This window comes from Cryptomeria japonica, chromosome 1, assembly GCF_030272615.1.
Source record: "Cryptomeria japonica chromosome 1, Sugi_1.0, whole genome shotgun sequence".
Taxonomy (NCBI): domain Eukaryota; kingdom Viridiplantae; phylum Streptophyta; class Pinopsida; order Cupressales; family Cupressaceae; genus Cryptomeria; species Cryptomeria japonica.
The window spans coordinates 18,724,288-18,751,008 of record NC_081405.1 but is presented as its reverse complement, the minus strand read 5'-3'; the positions used below and the strand labels follow the sequence as shown (position 1 = coordinate 18,751,008).

The 26,721-nt window shown below is 38.0% G+C and overlaps 1 protein-coding gene across 3 annotated transcripts in view; it reads right to left on the bottom strand.

The window, feature by feature from the left end:
• LOC131068218 (E3 ubiquitin-protein ligase RGLG3) overlaps positions 1-26,721 on the bottom strand; it is an 85,900-nt gene that overhangs the window by 34,525 nt on the left and 24,654 nt on the right. For all 3 annotated transcript variants that reach the window (XM_058003411.1, XM_058003412.2, XM_058003413.2), the window contains exons 3-5: positions 10,920-11,004; positions 10,668-10,808; positions 10,397-10,510 (exon numbers count right to left, since the gene is read on the bottom strand). In XM_058003411.1, the coding sequence (XP_057859394.1) occupies positions 10,397-10,510; positions 10,668-10,808; positions 10,920-11,004 (340 nt within the window). The remainder of the gene's footprint in view (positions 1-10,396; positions 10,511-10,667; positions 10,809-10,919; positions 11,005-26,721) is intronic.

The following is a 26,721-nucleotide window of genomic DNA, read 5'->3' as shown; positions in this document are numbered from 1 at the left end:
TTCTCTCTACAAAGCTGAAAATCAGTCCATTGCTGCAGCTGTGTCGAAGCAACAAAAATATGAAGCAAGAACTAAAACGATCAAGTTGATGATTGAGTGAGTTGCTAAGCTTCAAGAAGAAGAAAATTTTGACTCAAACTTCTCTTGGAAGCATGAACAAGAATGCAGAAGTGATGGAATACTACAAAATGATTTCAGCATTCATCTTACCACAAAAATACATCATGTTGATGGCATTCAGGAAAATCATCAAGGATGTGAACTCACAAATCTATAGGTGCAATTTACTCATGATGAGTTATCTTTTGATAATTCACCTTTTGTGTTGACTGTTGAGACACTTCATGATTCAAGAAACACAATTGGTGACAATAGTAGGATATGGCACCCAAGTGATTGTTTGGGATACCCAAGACTTAAATCAAAGTGGAAGAGAAAATAGAGTAAAATGATATATTCCAAATTAGCTGCTTCTCTTCCAATTTCCCTTCTATAAGCACTTTTGGAACTTTCTAAAAATTATAATTTAAAATCACCTTTTAATAATAATCCTTTAGCTCTATAAAAGTGACTTTATTTTATTATTTATTTTTTCGAGCACTTAAGTCACTTAGAATTCAACTTTATAAATAATTAATACAAGTTATCTTTCATTTCACCCTTTGACAACTTAAATATTAATTATTTTCTGCACATCTGCCCAAAGCTGTGAAAAAAAATTAAAAATAGCCTGAAAGCTAATTCTAATTTCGCCAAAAAATTCTAAAACTCACTGAAAATCCAACTTAACGATAATTGATACTTTCCAAAAATAGAATACTTCTCAAATAGGTGTGAAAAGATCCCAGAATGTCGAAACTACTCCCGAAAAAGAACCAACAAATTCAACTTCATCACCTGAACATGCAATGCCACCATCTGAAATCCATTCTGAAAAGGCTGGCACTCTCCAAGAAAGTTGGAGCTTCAAAATATTTTGGAAAGGCTATGACATGCAGACACTACATCCTTGTCCTAGCATTTTGGCTTAATCACTTTCAATAGATTTTCTTCAATGCCTCGAATATTGCTCTTGTATGCCTCTCTCTTCTTCCATAAAGAAATCTTTGCACCCAATCTCAAAATTGAAAACCTAGACTTCCCTCATATGGAAGGGGATTTGTTGAAACAACCTACTAGTCAGACTCTTCTGTGAGAGCTTTCAACATAACTTAATCACTAAGGTCAACACTTCCTTGTTCAAGAAGCAAAAATTGCCTAGCAACTTAAACCCCCGCACTTCTATCATGAGTGGTAGACTATCCCTCAAATTTGATTGGATTCTTTGATTTCTTTGATCAGAATTGAGATTATGGCTCAAGTGTGTTCTACAGAATTTTTGGAATAGGTTGCTTCCCCCAGCCTTCTTTGCTCTTGTAGTTCCACCAATCCAACATATTGTCTGGTTTCACAGTCTAACCCTTGACCACACTACTGTCTTCTCCCACCTTTTTCAAGCCTACCAGCATTAATCTCGTGGGGTACAATGTCAGACTTCACTTCAGTTCTCTTTCTTTTGACAGTGACTTTCTTCATTCTTGTGTAATATCTGTTGTTTATGTGCTTTGTGGTCTCTTTCCGCACAAATATTTTGTAAGATTATATAATGTACTCCAAGTAGTCTAGGTAGATTATCCAACAATCAATCAACTTCATTGGTTGGAGCCCATTTAACTCAAACAAATTTTGCAAGTACTTGATTTCTATTTGATTCTTCCCAGGCATGCTCTTGAACCAAAAGTTTCCACAAGTGCCTAAGGTCTTGGGTGAATTGATCTTCTCTTTGTCAGTGTGTGTCAGGTTATCAAATTGCTAGCCCATTTATAATTATTGCCAGCTATGGTTCTCTTGAACTTGCCTTCACAAAGGCAATGGCGTCAGATCACAACTACTTAAATTCTACACATCAATGCAACAGTACAAAAATAAGAATAGCAGTTCATACCAGAATCGATTAAAATATTTCAATTGGTGTTTTATTCAAGGTAGCGTTCAGTTACAAAGAAACTAGTTTAGGAAGTACAGTACATAAACAAGCATGCCTCCCTGACCATGGGGGTTCTCTTTAATGAGCCATTGATTGTCAGTCAGAAAATGACTTACTGGTTAATTGTTTATAACCATTTGCTAAATAACTATCTTTAGCTGACAATTAAATTACAAAACAAGTCAACCCCACAAGTATTAACATCATATAATAATATACTGTTTACAATGTATCTAGCTGAGGTATGTTTTCTACAGAAATAAAAAGTAGAAGTCAATCGTCAAAGAGTTAGTAGAAGGAGGGCAACGTCAAGGAAACAAAGACCTGACAAGTGTCTCATGCAACAGGTGCAAAGAACATATTGATCCAAAAACATAAAATAGAAACAGTGGATCACACCTATGGTTATACTAAGTTATATCCAGACAAATTTTTACTTATATATTGTGTCTAATGATAAGAAGAATGTGCATCAGATGTCAGTTAGGTGGATTTAATATAAATGAATAGGTTTGAAGGCAGCTTCACATTCATCTTATCAAAAACTAACTAGCATAATAAAATTGCAAGACCTTACTATTGACGTGTATTTTGTACACAATCATACACAGAATAAAATACCCAAGGGTACCTTATCCTCTCTTGAATAAAGTCTCTGATTGCTGAAGATGTCCCAAAAGGATCAATCAGGGGGACTCCAATGTTCTTTTATGTAGGGTCTCTACGTGTGGATAAGCACCAGTGGTCGTTGTGATTGCTGTTTCATCAAGGGGACTTGCGTATCCGAATTGCAGGAACAAGATTTCCTAATACTAATGAATTCCAAAAAAGATCAAAAGGGTAAGGCTTGCAAGAGATAAACTCTAATCTAATCCTAAGAATGACTCAATGTAGGCTAGACTTGGCAAGATTCTACCAACTTCAGTATTGCCAAGGAATTACAACTTTACTGAAACTGATGCGATCTTCTAAGGTGAATAATGATTTTCAAATCATCAAGAATCATAGACACTACCATGAAGGTACATATCAATGACTCAATAATGAATGAAGGTTTATGCAATCCAAATATTTCCAGTCGACCACACAAGGCGTCCTTACAATCAGTAAGAAGCTAGTGGTTTGGAGTATGAATCTCACCAAAGATCAAGCCCAACACTTAGTCCTTCAAATTTAAACACTACTTTGACTGAGAATGATTCAAGAGAATAAACAACCATGAAGATAACCACGAGAATTGCAATAAAACACCATAACTTCAATATTTTATTGATCTCAAAGCCATCATAAACAACAATTGTTTGAAATTCCTTCTTCAAAGCTCAATCTTGCTACAAAATAACTTGCTTCTCAAAAACTCTAACTATTTCTTATTGCTCTCTCTTAATTCTAATTTTTCCTATCTCTATCTATCTATATCTATGAAAATGAATGAGGGTATAAATAGCATCCTCAATTACAATGAACGGTCCAGATCAAAAGAAGATCAATGGCCAAGATTATGACACCTAAACCCTAATTAGGGTTTTATTACAAAAGTTCCCTTTTTATTGCACAACATTAAATGCATAGCCAAATATTAAATTTGGCACGAAAATCTAGGAAACATAGACCAATGACAATTAAGGTGCCACATCATCTATAACAACCTTTCTTCTAGAATCTTATTCCCTTTCCAATGCTCCTTCTTAGCATATGCAATGAATCTAGACACGATTCCTTCGATCTCAGCAATTGGAATCTCGGGAAGATTCTTCATTCGTTCCTCCAAGTGTATGACTTGATCGAAAGCCTTGAGCAGAGCAGTGTCCCATCCAGGTTCAAGTTCTTTGATCTTCTCAATCAGGAGCATGGTGGCAAACATCTGATCCCGCTGCTCATTTGTAATAACATTCTCATCTTTGCAAAAGATGACCTTGACTCTATCTTCTAATTCTTGCAAATCCACATCTGTCTCAACTGCAATCCTCCTGCCAAGAATAGTACATAATACTTCAAACACTTTGTCCTGGATCGGATGGATAATCTCTTCAACTTGATTGCATTTGTTACTGATGTCCTCAAAAAGAACTTCCTTCATCTGGAGTAAAGTTGACCATTGGAGTAAACTATGAGGTCCTCCATCTATTATCTTTTCTTGTGCTAAGACCTTCCTTGATGTTTGTCTGATTACTTGCAGGACAGGAATGATAACATCCTTAGTATGAGCAAAAGCAGCTACAGTTATCATTAGGTTGTGGATGACCTCAAGACCCTGAATAGCTCGGTGAATGGTCTGCATCATCCTTGTTGCAAATTCAATAGCAACTGTATCGGATTTGTCAATCCAAGAGCTCATAAGCTGAACCAAACTCCTGACTCTCTCTGCCTCGCCAACTGATTCAAGGGGAAGTGCCTGTGTAGGAGATACCGCTGGATCCTGACGCCTCAAAGGCTAATTGAGATGGCTAAAGTAGCCTCTCCAAGCACTGACCTCTCGCTCAAGCTTCCTATTCTTTTCCATTTCTTCTCTAAGCTTGTCCTTAAGTGCCTCAAATGAATCAGTGGCATCATCCAACGTTTGTTCGGCTGTGAGTGGACCAAGCTCAAATGTCTCTACATCATATTCCTCTGCGAGGATCTCACCTTCATACTTGTCCACTGCTAGTGTAGCTATCTGCAATTTCCTGGATCCTGTCTCATCTCTGATCATCTTGGACATCTTAGTAGCCTTCCTCCTTTCTGTCACTTCCTGAGAATTTCCAACAAGGCTCTCTAAATCAATCACATTATCCTCATCCTCGATCACAATCACCCTTGTTAGTCTCTCTTTTAACCAATCTGGAATGGCAGATCTTGTTTCCCTAACCTGTATCTCGTTAGGCAATGTTTCTTCTTCTCTGAGAGGAGATGTCACTTCGTCATCGTTCTTGTCTTCATGTAACTCATTGACTTGACTTGACGAACGTTGAGGTGCCTGTCCTTCTTCCTGTTTATCGTTCTGTACCATTGATTCCATAGATTCCTCTATTTCAAGTGTCCTCTTCTCCTGTCGAGAAGATGTGTCGGATGAACGATCTCTGTTGGCTTCTTGCTTCTTCTTGGAGGATTCTCTTTTCTCGGGTCTCTCTTTTCTCTTTGAGCCTCTAGGATGAGGGTTGCCTTCACTTACGCTTCAAAGGTTGCCTTCACTTGTGTTTCTGGGATTAGGATTACCTTCACTCACACTTGCTCCTCCTTCGGATGGCCTTTCCTCCAAAGTAAAAGTCATAGATATGCCTTGCTCTCTCAACTTTTGATGTTGCACATCAACCCATCTGCGAGTACATGACAAAACTGGAGCCATCAAGGTATCTAGATCCAAAATTTCAGGTTCATTCCAATCTAACCTCACTGCTTTGCTTTCTCGGTCATAAGATGATTGGAGATGTCTGCCACTGTCCTGAGCTTGGTCGGCCACTCTGTAAATTTTGCATTTCCTGATAAAGTCTAAAGGCAATCTGGAATGCATCTTTCTTTTCACTTCAAGATCATCTGAGAGATTCATCACAAAGTCCTCTACCTGAGGTTCATGTCTGTATTTCCTTCCGACTATCTCTTCTATATACCCATAAGGATCAAAACTCTCTCTCATGGCAAAGAATGAAAATGAATATAAAGCTAACTCCTTTTCTGCATCATCCATGGATAGAACATTAGGACATACCTCAACTGAATTTCCTAGTATGATAAGAACAGGAACTCCATTTCCATGCATGTGTCTGAATGCCTTCGCATAAGCTGCCAACTGTCTAGTTACCTCAAGTAACACAATTCTGTCTGTCGGATATCTCGGCAACATATAGGTAGGTGAAGGACATCCATGAACTCTAATATATGTAAACTTCTGAAATTGGATGAACCAAGCACCGTACCTTTTTACAAGCTCTTGTGCATCTTGAGATAGCCGATTGTGAATCCCGCCTTGCAATGTCCTGGTGATGTTCATCGTGAAGGTATCATTGACCAACTTGTAGTCACTTCCTGGAGGATGATGCAAATGAACATAGGAATCAAAAACTCTGAATTCCCCGGGCCCTCTCCCGATCACTCCTCTGTGAGGTAGTTCTGCATATTCAAAACTCCTTATCAAGGCATATACGATGTATGAACTCATGTGGAAAGACTTGGTAGCCTTCAGTCTTCTTAACTGCACGTCCAAGCAATGGCTAATCATTCTAGCCCAATGAATTGTTCCTTTTCCTTGAACTATCACTTGGATGAAGTAGAACATCCACTTCTCAAAATAGAAGGCTTGAGGAGCCCCTGTAACTCGGTTGAGTAATGTTATCAAATCTCTGTACTCCTCCTGGAAGTCGATCCTATGTGGTGTGTTCGGAATCTTGCTCAGGCGAGGACGACTCTTGAGTAACCAATTCTTGTTGATGATGCTCAAGCAAGTGTCTGGATCATCTTCATACATGGACCTGGCTCCTTCTAAGCTTTTATAAATCATATCTTTATGTTCTGGCAGGTGAAGAGCTTCACTGATAGCCTCCTCTGAAAGATAAGCAAAAGTGTCTCCCTCCTTGGACACTATCGATCTGGACTGTGGATCATAATGGCGAGCACACTCGATCATCAACTCATTGCACTGGACAGCTGGAGGGAAGCCGGCCGCCTTGATAATGCCACTTTCAATTATTCTCCTTGCGACAGGTGATGGCTTGCCAATGTAAGGGACCTCTCGAAACTTCCTCACACTGAAGTTTCCCAAGTTAGTATCTCCAATGTTGCTCCATTTAGACACGATCTTGGTCTCCAATTCTTCGTTCTTCTGATCTTCCTTCATGAGGGCTGGACGACTGGTAGATGATCCTACCTTTGGGGTCGCCATCGTGACACCTACACAACATTTCATAATGAGTAATAGATTTTGCAATATAGAAATATAGACTAGATTAAAGATAGAATTTAGGAAACTTCATGATAAGTCTTTGAGTTATCATTTCCTAAATACGATTGAGCTACTGGAAATTCAAAATTTCAAAATTCAAAATTCAAGACTGAGACTAGGACGATTAAAATTCAAAATTTGAACAAGGGAACTCTTGCCATACCTTTCTTTGAGAGCTAACTCTAAAAAGATGCAAAATTAGGAAATTTGCCTAGGCAAAATGAAGATTGAAGTCTTCAACGTGAGCTTCCTCTAGCAAATGCGTCTCCTTTATTAACTTCACCACCTTGAGGGCAAATTCGCTCCACCATAAACAAAGTTCGCACTCCTCTTGATGAGATCTCGCACTTCCTTATTCGCCTCTCCAAATCGCATGCAACAATGATTGAATGATGGTTTAAAATGCTTGAAAGTACCTTCATTATATAGGCGCTCACCTCTTTGCAATCCCTATAGGCCGACTTGGAAATAAGGCAAATAATAACAAAATTTAAATAAAAAGAGGAGGCCGACTTTTGTAAAAACATTAAAATAAAACCCAAGCGCTCTCTTTTTATTTAATAATTAATTAATTTTAATGCCTTTGTATTTAATAATTTCGATTTTTTAAAAAGGCTAAATTAAATCATTAAATGCCTCATGCGCTATTTTTAAATGCTAATTCAATTAAATATTTCAAGTTTTATCGATTGTTAGCATTTAATGCATTTCGAAAATATTGGCGCCTAATCATGGGAGGATTTTGGAATATTAACAATATCGCTCTGGTCCCTGGGAGAGGGACAGGAGCGAACTTTGTGTTTGAGCCCAAAATTGTTGACTTTCGACGTTAACCCCTTGTTCATCATCTTCCTAAAGACATTTTCGATCTTGCATGTCCTTGCCTTGACGTGGTCTTAGGAAGGAAATGATTGTTTCAATGAATATCGCCCTGGTCCTCCAGTGAAGGACAGGAGCGAACTTTTGTTCCTTGTGCTAATCCTTGATCATATCAACTTTCAATTGCTTTCAAAATGTAAAATAGTGTCTCTTACTCCTTCTTGAACGTTTGAAACGGAAGTGACACCTCAAAATTGGACACACTTGCATATTTCGCTCTAGTCCCTTGGAGAGGGACAGGAGCGCCTTAGTCATTTCTCATCACTTTTCCTGGTCTCTGTAACCTTGCTTTCCTTCGAAGCACCTCCAACATCTTCGCCACCTTGTGCCTTGGCTTGGATCCGACCAAACTTGGAAGGGACGACTTGATAATCTATATTTCGCCCTGGTCCCTGGCAGAGGGACAGGAGCGATCTTACCTCTATAGGCTAAGTCATTCATTGCCAACGTTTAAAACTATCTTCAATGGATTCATTATGCTCCCCTTCACTCATCTCCAACATGAAACCTGTTCTAACTTTGTGGGAAATTTGCTTCATGAGGAAATCGCTCTGGTCCCTTGGAGACGGACAGGAGCACCTTGGGCAATTTCATCAAGTTCTCGAGTTATTTACAACTTCGTTCTTTTTTGAGGCATTCCAAACATCTTTACCACCCTGCCCTTTGGCCTAGACTTAACCAAATTCGGAAGGAAATGCTAGATAATGTATATTTCGCCCTGGTCCTTGACTGAAGGAGAGGAGCGATTTTGTATTTATTAGCTCAATTGTGTTTCGCCAACCTTCAAGATTATCTTCAACGGATTGGTTGGGTCGCCTTTCCTTCATCTCAAACTTGAAATTCGCTTTTCCTTGGTCCAAAACTTGTCCTTTGAGAAAATCGCTCTGGTCCCTTGGAGAGGGACAGGAGCTATCTTTAAAATTCGCCTTGGTCCCTAACAGAGGGACAGGAGCGAACTTGACTTTTTGGGTAAATTTTCTCTTTCGGGATCCATTCAAGTTATATTCAATAGGCAAAACGCACCTTCCTTGATCTCTTCCACATTGCGAAATCATTTAATCCTGCAAGAATAAGGCAAACTTGGTGTTCGAGCTCCGGTCCTTCAATGAGGGACAGGAGCGTTTTTGTTATTTTAGCACATTTCCTTGTTTGCAAATTACTTCAAATTATCTTCAATGGATGAAACATGTCCTCCTTGATCTCTTCCAATCCAAAAATCGTCTTGGTCCTGCAAAGACATTGCAATTTTGAGAAACAAGCTCCGGTCCTTCAGTGAGGGACAGGAGCGATTTTTGTCCTTAAGGCCAAATGTTCAACTTTCATTGCAAATGACTACGTCTGGATGCTCCATTAGGTTGATTTCATCTCTTATTGCGTCCTCGATGCCTTAATTTTGATCAACTAAGACCAAAAATGGTCTAAGTAGGCCATTTCGCCCTGGTCCCTGGGAGAGGGACAGGAGCGATTTAACCTTAAAATCTAAAAAACTTGCCATTTTGAGTCTCAAAAAATCTTCAAAACCTTCAATTTATGCTCGACTGCATCTCCTGGCGACCCTGCACAAGACAAATGAAACAAGTCAATAACCAAGAGGTATAAAATACCAATTTCGCTCTGGTCCCTGGGTGAGGGACAGGAGCGATTTTGCCTCTATAGGCCAAAATATCAAGAATTTAGGCTTTCAGTCACTTCACAAGGCACAATTAGGTCATCTCCAAGGCCAGGGGTCACTTATCGAACTTTCTAAAATTTGGTCAAAATTCACCCGGACAAAATTGCACAATTCCATCATCAACACTTAGGTAAAATTTGAACTGGTTTTCAAAATTCCTACTGGACCTAGACAGACTTATCTGACATCCCGACAGACTCATCCTATTTCAAAATTGCAACCTACGCAAGGACGCTCAAAAATCCTTCAAAATTTGACTGGACTTCGGCTTGAAAATATCAACAGGAAACCCTAAGGCCTAGCCCTGGTCCAGACGACTCACTCACTTACCCAAAACCCTAAAAGCAGAGAGAAGAACAGGCAAACCAAGCAAAAAAAGAGGGGGTCCCCATTTAAATGGGGCGATGTGTGAAATGGTCACAACACTTACTTATACATAGACAAAACCAGAATATAACCAATGACTCCACATCACTTCTTCGTGAGTATAACACTTGCAAAGAGTATGTACTATGAGTGCTTTTACTTCAATGAATATTTTTGACACTTAAAGATAAAAATTACATAACAGGTAAGCTTTTTAGTTCCCTAGATATATATGTACAAGACTGAATAGGAACATCTGTAGAGTGAGGACTCTTATAGGAACAAATTTGTCAGCTCAGTCGCTAACACTACTATGCACTAGCATTTATTGTCCAAATGCATGCGAATTCTAATGTCAGAGCACTTAGTATGACCAAATTCATGCAATTTTCCTTGGACTGTGATTCAAAGAATGTAATTGGTAATTTTTCCAGATGAGATGATCAAACTTTTACTAACATTGTAAAACTGGTGAACAACTTACATAAACCTACAGTGAAGAAGAAAGGAAAAACGGAAGGGTATTTAAGATTCAAACCAGCCAGTCTCAAATGTGGAACAATCTCCCTATACCGTGTAAGAGCCTCTTCAAACCCATGGCAAGGTCGAAAGTCCGGAAAGAAACTGAACACTGAATGGTCATGCGTAGATGCTGCAAAATCCACAAAATAGTATTTCAAATTGATAGCATCAATAATTCCAAACAAGATAATAGCATGGGCATATATCGGATGATGGTCTATATCTATGTGTAATGAATTTTTGCAAAGCTATATCATCTAATGTAAAAAGTTTTTATAACTACAAACCATCACCAAAGCCGAAACAAGGGATCATATTATCTTCGTCAAATGGAGAAAGAGTTCGTCCAATGATTGAAATTGCTTGCTCATATGGGTTTGGTATGTTCCCAATCTCATGCAAACTTCGCCTATTAAAAGAGTGTTTCCCTGCATTTATCAAAAAAGTAAATCTATTGATTTTCAATGCCCAGTTTGGTTAAACTAAATCTTCGAGATCTACACAAATCTGAAACTTTTTCACAGAGAGAATTTCATTACCAGTCCACTCATTACTCTTGGTGAAGTCAATTCCAAGAATCAAGTTCGACGACTCAAGCCCAAATTCTCTCAGGGCAGCTATTACCTAATAACCATATTCAACAATAACAAGTTTAGTTGGATCCAAAAGTCAAAATTGCTAGATTACAATGAGTTTCCAAAATCTACCATGAGAACATATATATATAAAGGAAAAAAATGATCAAATATCTAACATTGTAGTAGCCACACAAATCACAGATCACATTTGCATTCAGTAGTTAAACTCACTCCACCCCTCCCCATCGTGAAAACATTAAAAATGAAACAATTGGCTGACTTCAGAAAACTGCTCTAACTGCAACTGTGACAAGATTTATTGCCTTGTAAATTTGAGTACAAATGCATTTGACATAACATCCCACAAAAGCTAGGAGATAGTCCACACTTGATGTGCTTCCAAATTCCAACTGGTCCTCTTATGATACTTCACAAAAAACAATCAGGTGGCTAGCTTGATAACTACCCACCTACTCTTTTGCTCATGATTGTCGGAACAAAAAAGTGCATATAATAATAATAATATTCGAAAAAGCCCCTTTCAAGGGAAAAGGAAGAATAAGACTACATGGATGAAGAATAAGAGCAAAAAGCAGCAACAAAAGCTAGCAGAGAGTAATGCTTGCCTCCTGCAGGTACCTATGTCAAACTTAATTATGATGGTGCTTCAAGAAGGAAACCAGGTTTAGAAGGGGTAGGTTTCCTGTTGTGAGTTTCTAAGGGAGGTTTGATTTATGGAGGGTTGCTATTCTTAGGTATAAGGACAAACAATGAAGTAGAATAGGAAACATTGCTTGCAGGACTTGGCACAATACTATCTGAATCTCTAAACCAGAAAAATCTAATAGTTGAAGGTGACTCAAAGGTGGTGATAAATGCAATCAATAAAGGGAACAGTCTAAATTGGATGCTTAGTAGATATGCAGATATGGAGAAATTTGATTCTATCAGCTTTCCACATTGCAAGTGACATTTCAATTATGAGGCAGATTATCTCGCTAATAAAGGATTGTTCAAAAACCTATAATGGCCATCTATAGTCAGTTCAAAGCTCTTGTATGGATCCTTAAAGGCACCTATGTTTTCAGCCACCATGAGTATGTTGGATATGATTATGTTGGCAGCCTGTGTTAAGCCATTCTCTTTTTTTAAGAACCTGAATTGTTGCCATCTTATACTGTCTCCAAGTGAAGATATATAAAGCCTACACTAGGTGTGAGGCATGTGTGAAACATCAATTAAGGAGGATTGGCAGGAACATAGGTGCTAAATCCATTGGAAAGGATGGTGAGCAAGTGTAGTTTAAGAAAGGGAAAGCAAATAAAGGCATGTGGTAATGTCTCCGACAAGAGGCTTAAGATCAACTTTTCTTTTTAGTCATTAGGTTTTGTCAAAGGCATGCTAGTAATAAAGGGGATGGAAGTAAGTCACAGGTCTAAAGCAGCAATAAAAAAAGACTTCATTACCAATCTAGCTTTTTATATTGCAGATGCAGAATCAAGGCTCTGGCTATTTAAATTGTCTATTCTTGATCAATTTGGGGGAGATTGTAATGGCAAAGGTAGAAAGTGCAAAGGATTAGTGAAGTACGAAAATGTATATATGCAAGGTGTGGCTTCAATATCCTTGCCAGTAACAAAGTATGATAGGTGGAAGGGGTAGAGGATCTTCACTGAAAAGAGTGAGTGCTTTGTGCTTATTGTGGAGATGTACGATACATAGGAAACAATCATAGTCAATAAATTTACCATGAAGTTCTCTTCCCCTTGCTGGCAGGGGCACGGTAGGGGGAATGGCGTCTGGAGCGGAAAACTAAGTTGAGGAAGTGATAGAAAAGGTGCCAGCTGAAGCAACGTTATCTATGGGTGGCTCCATTAAGGGTTTAGGCCACACTGTTCAGCAGGTTGGTTAAAGCAATTTTGTTTTCTTAGTTCTACCTGTATAGCAGAACACTGGCTGTGTTTTGGTGTGCTAGCATTGTGCTTTTTGTTTTCTAGTGCTTGACCATTGCTGCCATTTTGTAAGAATGATTTTCTTCTGTTATGTGAGGCAGTATGTTTGTTGTATGAAAATTATGTTTTTTAAGGGCAGGGGCCCCAATAGAACCCCCATTACAATATTAAAAAAATAGTATTCAAAATGTAAATGTTAATAACATAATCAACTCTTTGGCTAGGACAGACCAGAATTTACAAAGAGAATGGGCAGAATTTTTACATTTTTCTAAGCCTACTAAGAGAAAGCAAGTGACGAGATGCTAAACTAAAAGGCACAACATGCACTTAGAGAAAATTATAAATACTTATGAAATGAAATTTTATTTTTGCCTACGTTGCTAGTTCGGCTTTGGGTTCAGATTGGGGTTTGAGAGCCCGGTTTGTCAGTTCGACAAAATTTTCAAAATGGGTTTTTGGTTTGTTAGTACAAAAACAATGTAAAAATATATATTATATATAATATTATACTAATATATAATTATAATATATTTATTATATTATATAATAGTATATATTATAATATAAATATAAATATTCCAACATATGAAATAGGTGAAATGGAGCAAAGCTAAAATAGTGCAAAAGAGCAAAATCAATATGGCAAAAATTGCGAGGGGGAAGATACACAAATAGGGTTTCATGATCTCCCTACCATCAATGTCGGGGGTATTGCAAAAAAAGATGTAGACGCACTCAAACATACCGCAATAATCTGCAGACCCCTAGGGGCTGTTTGCACACAGGCTGAAATGAGGCTATGGATAAAAACAAACTGACATAACAAACCAATCGAAGTTTTCTTCCTACCTATGCACTTCATACTGGTTGATTTCAATAATGAAAGCGATCGAGATGCTGTGCTCAAAGAAAGATTTTGGAAAATTGATAACCAATATATCTTCGTGCAAAATGGGAGGCAAATTTTAAACCGCACAAGATGTGCCCAATGGACAATCCAAAGTGGATCAGACTATACAATCTGATTTTCAAATATCGGTCGGAAGAGGTACTAAAATGCATTGGCAATTCCTTAGGGCAAACAATTGAAGTTGATATGGGAGAATGCGATTTAGCCTTGCATGCGCGAATAAAAATAATTTCAATAAAGCCGATACCTGCGATGGTGAATTTGCAAACAGAAAATGGAATTTGGCCATAGGATATCGAAATTGAGCAAGCCAAATTCTTTTGCCTACATTGCCGAAGTAGGAAGCATTCTGAATCCTCATGCCCGAGGCCCTTGCGGCAAAGATGGACACCGAAGAAGAAGGTGGAACCCAATCATGAGCAACTTGCCAAAACTGAGATCCTGAAGGAGCCTCACCCAGAGCCACCAATCCACAATGAAGTTAACAATATGAGCATTGTTCCCTTTGTTTAAGAGGAGATAGACTATTTTGGTGATCCATGCAATCCTAATGGAGACAGTTTTGAGACAGAAGTTACAGAAGAGCAAAGGGAGGAGCCCGAACATGTAGAAGAGGAAGACGAACTGGACATCATTGAACCAAGGACAATATCACAATTGACAGCAAAACTCTTACAAACCGCCCGGGTTAGGAAGAAAACTGGCAAGAAGACTAATCAACAAAAAAGACAAGAGTGTGCAATGCTAAAAGAACAGACCTCTATCCGAGCCTATATGACACGATCCAAGGGAGCCAGTGCCTCCCTTGGAGGGAGATGAAGATCCTCACTTGGAATGTTAGGGGCTTAAACACCCCTAACAGATGGTGTATAATAAAGAGCCAATTGGAAAGCCTACAAGTTGATGTTGTTCTTATTCAAGTGTCAAAACCGAAAGCTATTGATGCAGATAAGTTTGTAAAACATTGCTAAGGCTGGACAGGTCTTTTTAACGATGTGCAAGGTGCCTCTGGTGGCATCGGAATAATGTGGAAGGCAGGTAATGTGACAACCATAGAACCAGAATTGGACAATCATTGGATGAAGGTATGTGTCTCAAGCCTAAAATCAAATTGTACTTTTACTCTTTTCAATGCGTATGGGCCGATCAAGACAAAGGACAAGGAAGCACTTTGGGATTCTCTATCAATGAATTTTGAAAGGGTGCAAGGAAAAATCATTGTCGTTGGTGACTTTAATGCCATTCTAAACCATGAGGATAAACGTGGTGGTTTGGGTAGAATCTCCCCAACACAAAAAGATTTTAAAGGATTTTTGACATTGAATGGTCTATCAAATGTAGTGCCAAACAATGGGACATACACCTAGAATAATCGCAAAGATGGATTCACAAACATCGTTGAACGCTTGGATTGGTTTTTACTGTCTAATGAGTGGATGACTTGCAATACTGTTTCGGAGGCCCAAATCTTGAGCTATCTTGCATCATATCATTACCCGGTGGAATTGATGATCGTGGAGGAATGCCTGCCTCCGAGATGCCAATTTTGATTTTAAAAAATGTGGACGCGTTATCCGGATCAGATGAAGCTAATGGAGGAATGGTGGGCGGAATCCAAAATCTATGAGGGAACAAAGATTTATGTTTTTAAAAAGCGGTTGCAATTCTTTAAGGCTAAACTCAAAATATGGAATAAGGAGATTTTTAAGAACATCTTCATGGAAAAAGAAAGAGTTGAGGAAGATATGAATGAATTAAGTGAAAAAGTGATGAGGAATGGCATGAGCAAGAAGCATACAAGAAAGAAAAAGAGTTATTAGCTGAGTACGAAGAGCTCTTAGCACGAGAGGACTGCTACTGGAAAGAAAAGTCAAGAGAAACATGGCTAGATGAGGGCGATAAGAACACAAGTTTCTTTCACAACACCACTAAAATGAAGTGTACCGGGAACAAAATATCCCAAATCAAATTTCAAAGTGAAGAAACGGTTACAGACCCTGAGAAGATCCAAAAGATGGGACTGGAATTCTAGCAAAATCTGTTGGGCGGAACATATTCAGCTAAACAAAACAATATGGATGCTATAAATTGCCTTCCAAGGAAAATTTCAGATGAGGACAAGAAGTATATATGCATGGCTGTATCAAAGGAGGAAGTTCGATTAGCAGCATTTCAGTTAAATCCGGATAAGGCCCCTGGCCTAGACAGCTTTACTACCCTGGTCTTTCAAAAATGTTGGGGTTTCATGCGGGATGACATCACCGATGTTGTTGAGGAATCCAAAAAGAAAAAGAAAATTCTCAAGGACCTCAACAATACAAACATTGCTTTGATTCCGAAAGGAAATGACTGTTGCTCCTTTGCAGATTTCAGACCGACCTCACTTTGTAACACAATATACAAGATTATCTCAAAAGTAATTGCAAACAGGTTGAAAGTTATCATACTAAAAATTATATCCCCAGAATAGAGCAACTTCATACCGGACAGGAATATAACGGATGGCATCATTATCACCCACGAGATCCTTCATTCCATTAGGAAACAAAATCTCAAAAGTATGCTTCTAAAATTGGACATCAGCAAGGCCTATGATAAGGTGCGTTGGTATTTTTAATGAAAGTTCTCAAGCATTTAGCTTCTTCAAATGATTGGACAAAATGGATTTTTGCATGTATATCTTATGTGAGATACTCAGTTCTTATAAATGGCACCCCATGTGGTTTTTTCAATGGAGCATCGGGGATACAACAAGGCAATCCTTTATCCCCGTCTCTTTTTGTTATAATGGCAGATATGTTAAGCCATATGATCAAATGAGTTGCAATCAATAGAGATTGGAAAGGAATAAAATTTGTTAATGTGATGGATCCTTTTACTCATCAACTTTTTGTTAATGATACACTTCTATTTGAGGACGCTGCCACTCTAGGAGATAAGTTCATCCACAAGGTAGACAGAAGATTATTGGGCCAACCTGATGGACGAGCAAGTAGTGAAAAGAAGAATATGGTCTAGAATGTCAGTGGATTTCATGAGGAAATGTGGACTTTTCCTCATTCTTGATCAGATATTAGATGACAAAGATCATACGCATCCACAGTATGAAAATGAAATGAAGAAGGCAATTCTATTGCGGATGGGTAGACAATCAAATGAACAAATTAGTTGACATGGGTGTTACCTTCACTTATGAAAAGATGAAACAGGAGGAATCCTCTTCCGAAGATGATCAAAGGACTATCAGTGATATCGAGATTCATGCGGATGAGGAAAGTCAAGCTCCCAAGAGAGGGAAGAACACACTAGGAGAAGTCAAGGCTAGAGGGAAGAAGATTGAGGAGGTTAAGAAAAAGCAAAAGGTTGTTATTCCTTCACCTCACCTCAGTGTCTCATCAATCAAGGAAGTTGAAGTGCCAGAACAGAACAAAGAGTTTGAGCAATGTTCCAACACAGTAATATTACCAGAGTGTGTTCAGGATTTACATGCCACAGCTACATCTACTCCACCTAATGAAGATGATGATCAGTCGGGATCTCCTACTATCCTCTTGGAGGTTAGTTTGGGGAAGAATATATACGATTTGACCAGAGATCATCAGGATGATGATGATGATGATGTTATCTTGGTGTTAAGATCGAGAGATATGTTTCGATGATGGTATGGAGATGACCACTATTCCCGATTGGCTGATGAAGAGTATGGAGAAAAGTAAGAAGATGGTAGAGGCACAGCCTATTGATGACATTGATGACTACTTAGCTAGGAGCAACAAGGAGAAAGAACCTAAGAAAGCTGAAATTTTGTCACATATAGTTAGAGATGAGACAGGAATGCGGATTGTGTAGGTAGTTGTTCCTATTGGAGATGTGATGACGGACATTGCTACTCCCATGGATTTCCAGATTATTTCAGTTGCACTTGGTCGTACTACAAAAGAGCAAGAATTTCAGGAGGTTGGTGATACCCTCAAGGTAATCAGTGTGAGATTGGACCGGGAGATTGAAAAAAGAGAGAAGTATGAAGAAGAGAATATCAAACTTGGAGAGTATATTGCACGGATAAGGTGTGAGAATCCCACCCTTATTTCCCCTATTGCAATTGATCGTGGACTACATACACATTATGAGGTAGTGAGAGATACACTCTCCAAAGTGCAGAAATGGATTGAAGATACAAAGAGACAGGCGGATGATTTCCTTACTCATTTTGTCCAGGCTTTTGATAGGACAACAGGGCTCATATTCAGGATACAGTATTTAGAGGGAGTTTGGGAGGAATTCCGACCTATTCAGGAGAAGACTATTCCACGCCTCAAAGCTTTGAAGAAAATTCCTACATCCACATTGATCAGGGAGAATATTGTGCATAATGGAGATAGATACGATTTCCATGGCTAGTATTGTTCATTAGCCATGGAGAAATCAACTTATGAGAGATCACAAAAGAGTTGTGCAAAGATGGAAGGATCAATTCATAATAATCAGTCGAAGATCCTTGCCTCAATTGAGGAATTATTAGGAGTTGATGTCAATGAAACTGTAATGTCCCCACTTCCTTGGGTGCTATCTAGATGCATAGATTTGCTTGTAAACCATCTCCGCAAACAAATTCACAATATAGGGGATGATTGGTTAGCCAAAGGGGACCAATACTTAGTTATATTTTGCTTTGGTGAACTATTCATAATAAAACTTTATAATATTATGTGATAAAGTAACCTTTTCTAAATTTGGAGAAAGTTAAAACAAAAAAGTAACTTTTTTATTTTGGAATAAGTAAATTTATTTTAAAAGTTACCTTGCTCTCTTCCCTAGGCGATTTTTATAACTTCAAAGGTGGTGGTTTTTGTCATGATGAATCCACCCTCAAGGCTGGGCGCTTTATGGGAGAGGAAGATTCCAAGGAGTCTTCAAAAGATGGCCTCTAGGAAGTTCGATTTGGGCTTAAAGAGTTAAAAGACTTAGTACGTTCATTATGGGGATCATTGATTTGTGTTTAATTTTGAAGAAGAAGATAATTTTCAGGTCTGCAACGATTTTGCAGAGAGCTGGAGCCAGATTGTGGATGGAATCCTCCAATCTCTTGATGATAGGACATAAACCCTCTCATCAATCATCAATCGATCTGCGTAAAAGACTATATTTGGTCCTCATGGGGTTCGAATCAGGCATTTGATTGGTAGCAGCAACATCATAGGAGTCTGATTGACAGATCTGGGTGGATAGGAGACTGAATTTAATGAAATTTGTGCATTTTTGGGCCAGCCATACTTCCTAGCCTTAGCCGTACCATTCCAATTTACCTATGGATGCCAAAGAAATAATTGGAAGGGTTTCAATTCAGATTTATTGCTCAGAATTCATTGTCAGCAGATTGTAAGAGGAAATCAAGTGTTCGGTGTGGAGCCTGATCAGTCTCCAAGTGGGAGATTGTTGAAATGTGGCGATTGATAGCAAAGTACTGTACACTCAGCACGTATCCTCGCCGGGCCCCCCCCGAGAAATTTTTTTTTGCCGTTTTTGTTGATGAAAATCGACATTGTAATAAAACCCTAAAAAAGGCCGACTTTGTTTGTTGCCCTAAAAACGCATGTTATAAGCAGCTGGGATGCTTAAGGCATGGGAAGGTTGATGTACTGTTTTTGCTAGATAATAAGAAAGATTGGACGGCTGTGTATGGTGGACGTAACCCATTCTGGGTGAACCACGTTAAATCTCTGTGTTATCTGTGTCCTGTTTTATTTCTTTATCTTTTGTATTTAAATCTGCATATAATTGTTAGTTCATATTTGCTTCGGATCTGCTTGAAACCCTAACATCAAGGGTTTGTTTGGAAGGATTGCATCATACAGGAGCTACATCATCGAATCAGAGGGGAAAATTGGGTCAATTTGGTGATCTCTCCTAGCAAGATTTCAGAATAAGCTTCAGGATTGTCAGTTATTCATTCAATTATTTTTGATAATTATTGTTTAGAAGAATAAAACATGTTGGAGCACTTGGTGCACATTGGAAGCTCCTGTAGCAGCATTTTCATTCAATAAAGTCAATAAAGAAGCCCTCCAAGCAAGGCGTTGGACTCCTGGTAGGCCAAATTGGCATGTTAGTGTTGAAATTCTTCAATTCCTTGCATTTAATTAGTAGCTGATAATAAATCATATATTCTGAAATTTAGTTTCATGTAGTTGTAATTTGTTCTTATCTGGAATTCCATATTACATTATTCATTTTATCATTCAAAAACCCCAAAACGCATTATAACTCAAAACCTCCTCAAAACCCCAAGCTACAATATGTTGGTCAAAGATTGAATTTGAAACAAAGCAAATCAGAATTGAGTCATCTCCTAATCGGTGTTAAGGTTCAGTGATCAGATTTAGGTGAATCTAATTTCAAAATTCTTGAATTATATTGATCTTAGTAAATGGATCAGTCCTTTATGCTTTTGACAACTAATAAATTTAATAGACTGTCAAATAATCATATGAATGTGTTTCTAGATATGATGATATCGTACCCCTGCTGTAAATTTGTTGAATATAATTGATGATGAACCGAAACTCAGATTGATACCGAACTGTGCTGAAGGAATGTATTTTTTTTTGTATGTATCGAATGCCTTACAAATGCCATTGTAAGGCATATGTATATTGAGATCAAAGGTCGCATTCATGAGGAACACATCCCTTCAAGATCGTGTCCCTTTATGATTCAATATACACCGATTTGTTATCATAATCCAATACACATTGATTGGTTAATCAAATCATAATTGCAATCTATCATTTGTTAGTTATTATTATTTACGATTTGTAGTTTAATTTTCCTCAATCGATATGCAGTGAACATAAGACAAATATCGAAATGCTTACGAGGTGACAGAGATTTATAGTTGATCGATTTGCAATGACAACTGGATCTGTAACGTATATTACTGATATATAGTTATTACTAACAAATTTCCTACCAAAGCTATATATATTTAACAGTCGGCATCTTTCGGATGTTTCACTGTAGCCTACAAAAATTCCCTTCTTGCTTGAAGGTTCTAGTTTTGACCTTTTATCTTTGAGTATATGAAAGTATACTGGGCAACCAAAGATCCTTAAGTGGCTTATGTCAGGTTTTACCCCTGTAAATACTTCTTCAGGAGTCTTGTTTCCCAAAATGTTGTGTGGACATCTATTTTGAATATAAACAACAATTTTAGAAGCTTTACCTCAAAAAGAAGTATTAAGATTTTGGTCATGTATCATGGCTTTGGCAGATTCTATGATGGTCTTTTTTCCTTTCAGGCACACCATTTTGTTGAGGATTATGAGGAACACTAAATTCCCTCTTAATCCCAGCATCACTGCAGAACTTTTTAAAGTTATTAGAGGTATATTCTCCTCCACTATCTGATCTTAAAGTTTTGATTCTTTTCCCTAACATGTTTTCTACTAGGGCCTTGAATTCCTTAAATCTTACCAGTACTTCCTCCTCAAATTCTTTACTTTTCAAAAACTATATCCAAGTTTTCCTAAAATAGTCATCAATGAAAATAACATAGTACAAGAATCCACCTGCGGAAGCTACTGACATAGGACCACATAAGTCTAAATGGATAAGTTCTAAAACACATTAAGATCTACTTTCACTATTATGAAAAGTAACTTTAGTGTTCTTCCCCAAGGTGTAAATGATGTTCAATTCTCAATTCAATATGCAAGTTATATTCTAGTTTATCTTTACTTTTATCTAAGTATTATCTATTTTATATGATAAGTCTGATTATCTTCTTTTATGTTGCAGGTGAGAGGAGTATTTATTGATTTCGATATCCTTCTCACAAATGTCGATTTGGTATGTATGTGCAAGTGGGGAAGATCAAGCAATGCCTTGACCGGTCATGTCTTTGACCGATCAAGACATTACTTGATCGCACCCTTTGACTCATCGTTACAATTACCAATCGGTGTATACCTTAATTAACAGCCCGATATTAATCGGTGTATACTTAACTTGCTACCCGATACCAATCGGTGTATACCTTAATTAACAGCCCGATATTAATCAATGTATACTTAACTTGCTACCCGATACCAATCGGGGTATACTTAACATGCTACCCGATACCAATCGGTGTTTGCTTAATTAATCATCCGATACAATCCGGTGTATGCTTAAGTTGCCACCCGATAACAATCGGTTAATCCCGATAACCATTGTTGTTCATTGTTTAATATATCAACTGATGTAAATCGGAATACAAAGGTTAGCCCGATAATAATCGGTGATCTTAGTTATAATGTAAACCGATTTAATCGGTATTCTATGCTATGATATGATTATCGATAGTTTAAGCATTGATCGAACTAAGTAGATTGAATATATACAAAGAAGAATGATCATCAAATGAAGGAACAATAGCTTGAAGTTTTTCCTTATAGTTTAACGATAGGATAAATGATTGAAAGCGAGACTTCATTTATCTCTCATTCAATCATTTATCTTACCGAAGCTATAATGTATTAACACTCCGTCTTAGCTAGATAAGATAAATGAAAAAACAATATATCAAGCATCACAATTCAAATGATGGTTAGTATTCTTTACACAATCTGTCTCTTTTAGAAAATCATATCACCTAATCACATGATATGAAGTATCACCTAAACACGTGATACAAATGTTCATCACGTCAATCTTGTGATGGCAGGATATCACCTAAGCATGTAATATCAATATTGCCTAAACATGCAATACTTAAGGATAAACATATAAGAATGATTAAATTCTCATCTTATCCAAGTTGTGGTATGTGCACTAACATCTTATACAAATGTTTTACACAACACAATCATGGCACATCCATGACATACCAGAGATCCAACATGATAACTGGTTTGGACATTAGAAGATCGTCACCTTATAATGTCTACATACAAGTGTTCATTATCTTGAGAGATCGTCGCCTCTTAGATATGAACCCAGGGGATAAAATCCAAAATGTCCTATCATGACAAAGAAGTTTACACATTAAACATCTTATTGATATGTAAATACAGATTACAAAGCAAATTACCTTTCTATCATACCTAAACCTTTTCTAAAGTGATCAACCTTCACTCTGGAAAGAGGTTTGGTCAGAATATCTGCAGTCTAATCTCCTGTACAAACATATTCCAATTGAATCACATTCCTGTCAACCATATCTCGCACATAGTGATATGGAACCTCAATATGCTTGGACCTGTCATGGAACACAGGATTGCTGAAAGTTTTATGCAGCTTTAATTGTCACAATGTATAACAGTGGGTTTCATAGGCTCTCCAAACAACCCCACAAGCAACTTCCTCAGCCATATTGCCTCTCGGGCTGCCATAGAAGCTGCAATGTATTCGGCCTCAGTGGAACTTTGAGCTACAGAAGACTGCTTTTTGCTGATCCAAGATATCATGGCTGAACCTAGACTGAAGCAACACCCTGAAGTGCTTTTCCTGTCAGTCACACTTCCAGCCCAATCTGAATTTGTAAATCCATGTAGGTCTATATCAACTTTCTCATATTTGAGAGCAAGGTTTAGGGTACCTTGTAAGTATCTCATAATGTGTTTTACTGCAACCAGGTGTATCTCCTTAGGTTCACAGATAAACTGACTTAGAGAATTAACTGCATAACAGATATCTGGCCTTGTATTTACCAGGTACATCAGGGACCCAATCATCTGTCTGTATTGAGTAGGGTCAGTGGGTTGTGACTCTGCTGCTGCTTCTTTAAGTTTATGTAAATTGGTTTCCATAGGAGAAGTCATGGGCCTACAGTTTAGCATTCTGAATCTCTTCAAAATGTCCAAGGTATACTTTCCTTGGTTTAGTATAATGTTATCAGAATTCTGCCATACTTCCAATCCTAGGAAGTAATGAAGGAGTCCCAAGTCCTTCATATCAAATTCTTTGGATAGATCTTTCTTGCATTGATCTATAAGGTGATCATCTCATGTGATTAATAAGTCATCAACATATAAAATCAATATTAGCATATCACCTTTATTTCTTTTGTAGTAGAGATTAGGATCTGCATCATTCTTAGAGAAGCCTAGTTCTAAGAGATAGGTGTCAATTCTTTCATACCAGGCCCTGGGAGCCTGTTTAAGCCCGTAGAGAGCCTTTTTGAGTCTACACACATGAGACTTTGCATCATGAATTTCAAACCCTTCAGGTTGCTCTAGGTAGACTTCTTCTGAGATCTCACCATTTAGAAATGTTGTCTTAACATCCATCTGGTGTACCTTCCACCCCTTTGCTGCTGCAATGGCTAGTACAGCTCTTATTGATGTATACCTGGCAACAGGTGCAAATGTTTCTTCATAATCTATTCCTTCCCTTTGAGAGAACCCTCTAGCTACAAATATGGCCTTGTGTTTTTCAATACTGCCATCTCCAACATGTTTGATCTTGAAAAGCCATTTAGATGAAACAACACATTTCTTAGTTGGCCTAGGAACAATCTCCCAAACATTATTCTTCATAATGGACTAATACTCTTCAGACATGGCATCCTTCCATACTTGATATTCAAGTGCATCTGATACATTGTTTGGTTCGACTTTAGAGAGATCATTCATAAGGGCAACATAGCTAGTGAATTTATTAGGCCTTTTGCTTTCCCTGTAGGTTCCTGAAGGAGCAACAAACTTCTGAGCTTCTGCTACAGTCTTGGTGGCCCATAGTGGTCTTTTCTTAAGGTTTTCTCTAGGTGGGTTTTGAGTTTCACCTATAGTTTCCTCAAGATTCTCCCTCTGAAGCTCAGGAGTAGGATCTTCATCTATGCTAGGGGTATGGATATAGACTTCAAGTTCTAGTGAGCTTTGGGCTCTTTTGAAGGCTAAGTCTTCTTCAAAAATCACATCCCTACTTAGTTCAATATTATTTTGACCAGGTATATAAATCTTGTAGGCCTTGGAGGTTTCACTATATCCTACAAGGATTCCCCTTTTTTCAGAAGGCTCTAATTTTAATCTTTTCTACCTAAGTACATGAATATAGACAGGGCATCCAAATATCCTAAGGTGGCTGATAGTAAAGACTTCCTCAAGAGTCTTATCTTCAAGATGGGAGTGAGGACATATGTTTTGAATATATACAGCAGTGTTGGTTGCTTGTGCCCAAAGATTGACATTTAGATTCTGATCGAGAATCATAGCTTTGGCAGCTTCAATGATTGTCCTATTTTTCCTCTCAGCTACCCCATTTTGTTGAGGATTATAAGGTATTGTTAACTCCCTCTTAATCCCTGAATTTTTACAAAAATCTTTAAATAATTCTGATGTGTATTCCCCCCCATCATCAGTTCTTAGGGTTTTAATTTTATTTCCCGAGTAGTTCTCTGTTAGTGATTTGAATTCTTTAAACCTATTGAGGATCTCTTCTGATTCTTTACATTTCAGAAAGTAGATCCAAGTTTTCCTAGAGTAGTCATCAACAAATATTACATAATACAAAAATCCTCCTAAAGAAGGTACGGACATGGGTCCACATACATCAGAATGAACTAACTCTAAAATTTTACTTGTTTTCCTAGTACTATTTTGAAAAGCACCCTTAGTATTTTTACCTAGGGCACATCCTTTGCATGCCCCTGAATGATATTGCTTTAACTTAGGTAGGTCTGTGACAAGGTTTCCCATTGATGATAAAGCTCTAAAATTCAGGTGGCCTAGTCTTATATGCCAGACTTCATTAGCATCTGTAGTTTCATGGATTAGGACTAAGTTGGGCTCTATGCACAGCTCATACAAGTAGCCTTGTCTTTGACCAATAGTTTTAGCTTTCTTGATGGATGAATTCTTTGGCCAAGCCAACACTCTGTTGTCCATGAAAGTCACTCTGTATCCATTATCCTCCAGTGCTGATATGGAGACTAGGTTTCTCTTGATGCCTGGGACATATAGCACTCCTTTAAGTTGTAATGATACACCTGACTTTAGTTTGATGGTGCAGGTTCCAACTCCTATGACTGGATGTGTGGAGTCATCTCCGATAGTTACTTCCTCATCATTCTCCTCTATCATGGAGTCTAGCACTTCTCTGAATCCTGTAATGTGTCTGGATGACCCACTATCGATCACGCAGGAGTTAACTTTGTTTGATGCTTGGTTTGTGAGTGCTGAATAGAGTACATACTTCTCCGGGTCTTCTTCCCTTTCACATTTTCCTGTTTTGGCAAATGTGGCTTGTTGTTTGGCTCTTTCTGGACATTTGGCAACATAGTGCCCAAATTTGTCACATCTGTAACATTGAATTTGTGAAAGGTCCTTCTTGAAGGTGTTCCTGCCATGACGACCTTTCCTCTTCCTAAATTGTTTCTGCTTGCTTTTCTTGTTTGAGTTTGTATTTAGAACTTGGAGATCTTCATCTATATTCTTTTGCTTGATCCCTTTCTTATTTTGCCTTGATTCTTCTTGGAGACAGTCAGCCTTTAGCCTATCGAATTTTGGAAATTCATCCTTTGCACTGATGCCTTGGACGAATGTTTCCCATATACTAGGCAACCCATCTAGAGCAATGAGTGTTAATTCTTTGCTTTGGATCTCATATCCAAGAGTTGCTAGTTCGTCCCTTAGGGCTGATATTCGCATGAAGTAGGCATTGACTGATTCTCCTTTGATCATGGCTATGTGATTTATTTCTCTTTTTAAAGCCAAGGTTCTACTAGCATTGGATATCTCAAATGCATCTTCAAGTGCTTTGAATATGTTGTAGGTTGTTTCATGTTTCCTTATAATGGGCATAATATTATTTCTCACCCCATCAACTATGATTTTGATGGCCTTTTCATTTCCCTCTCTCCAAGTTGTTTTGTTAGGTTCAGTCTCAGGTTCTGCAGTTTCAATTTTTACAAATGATTGGA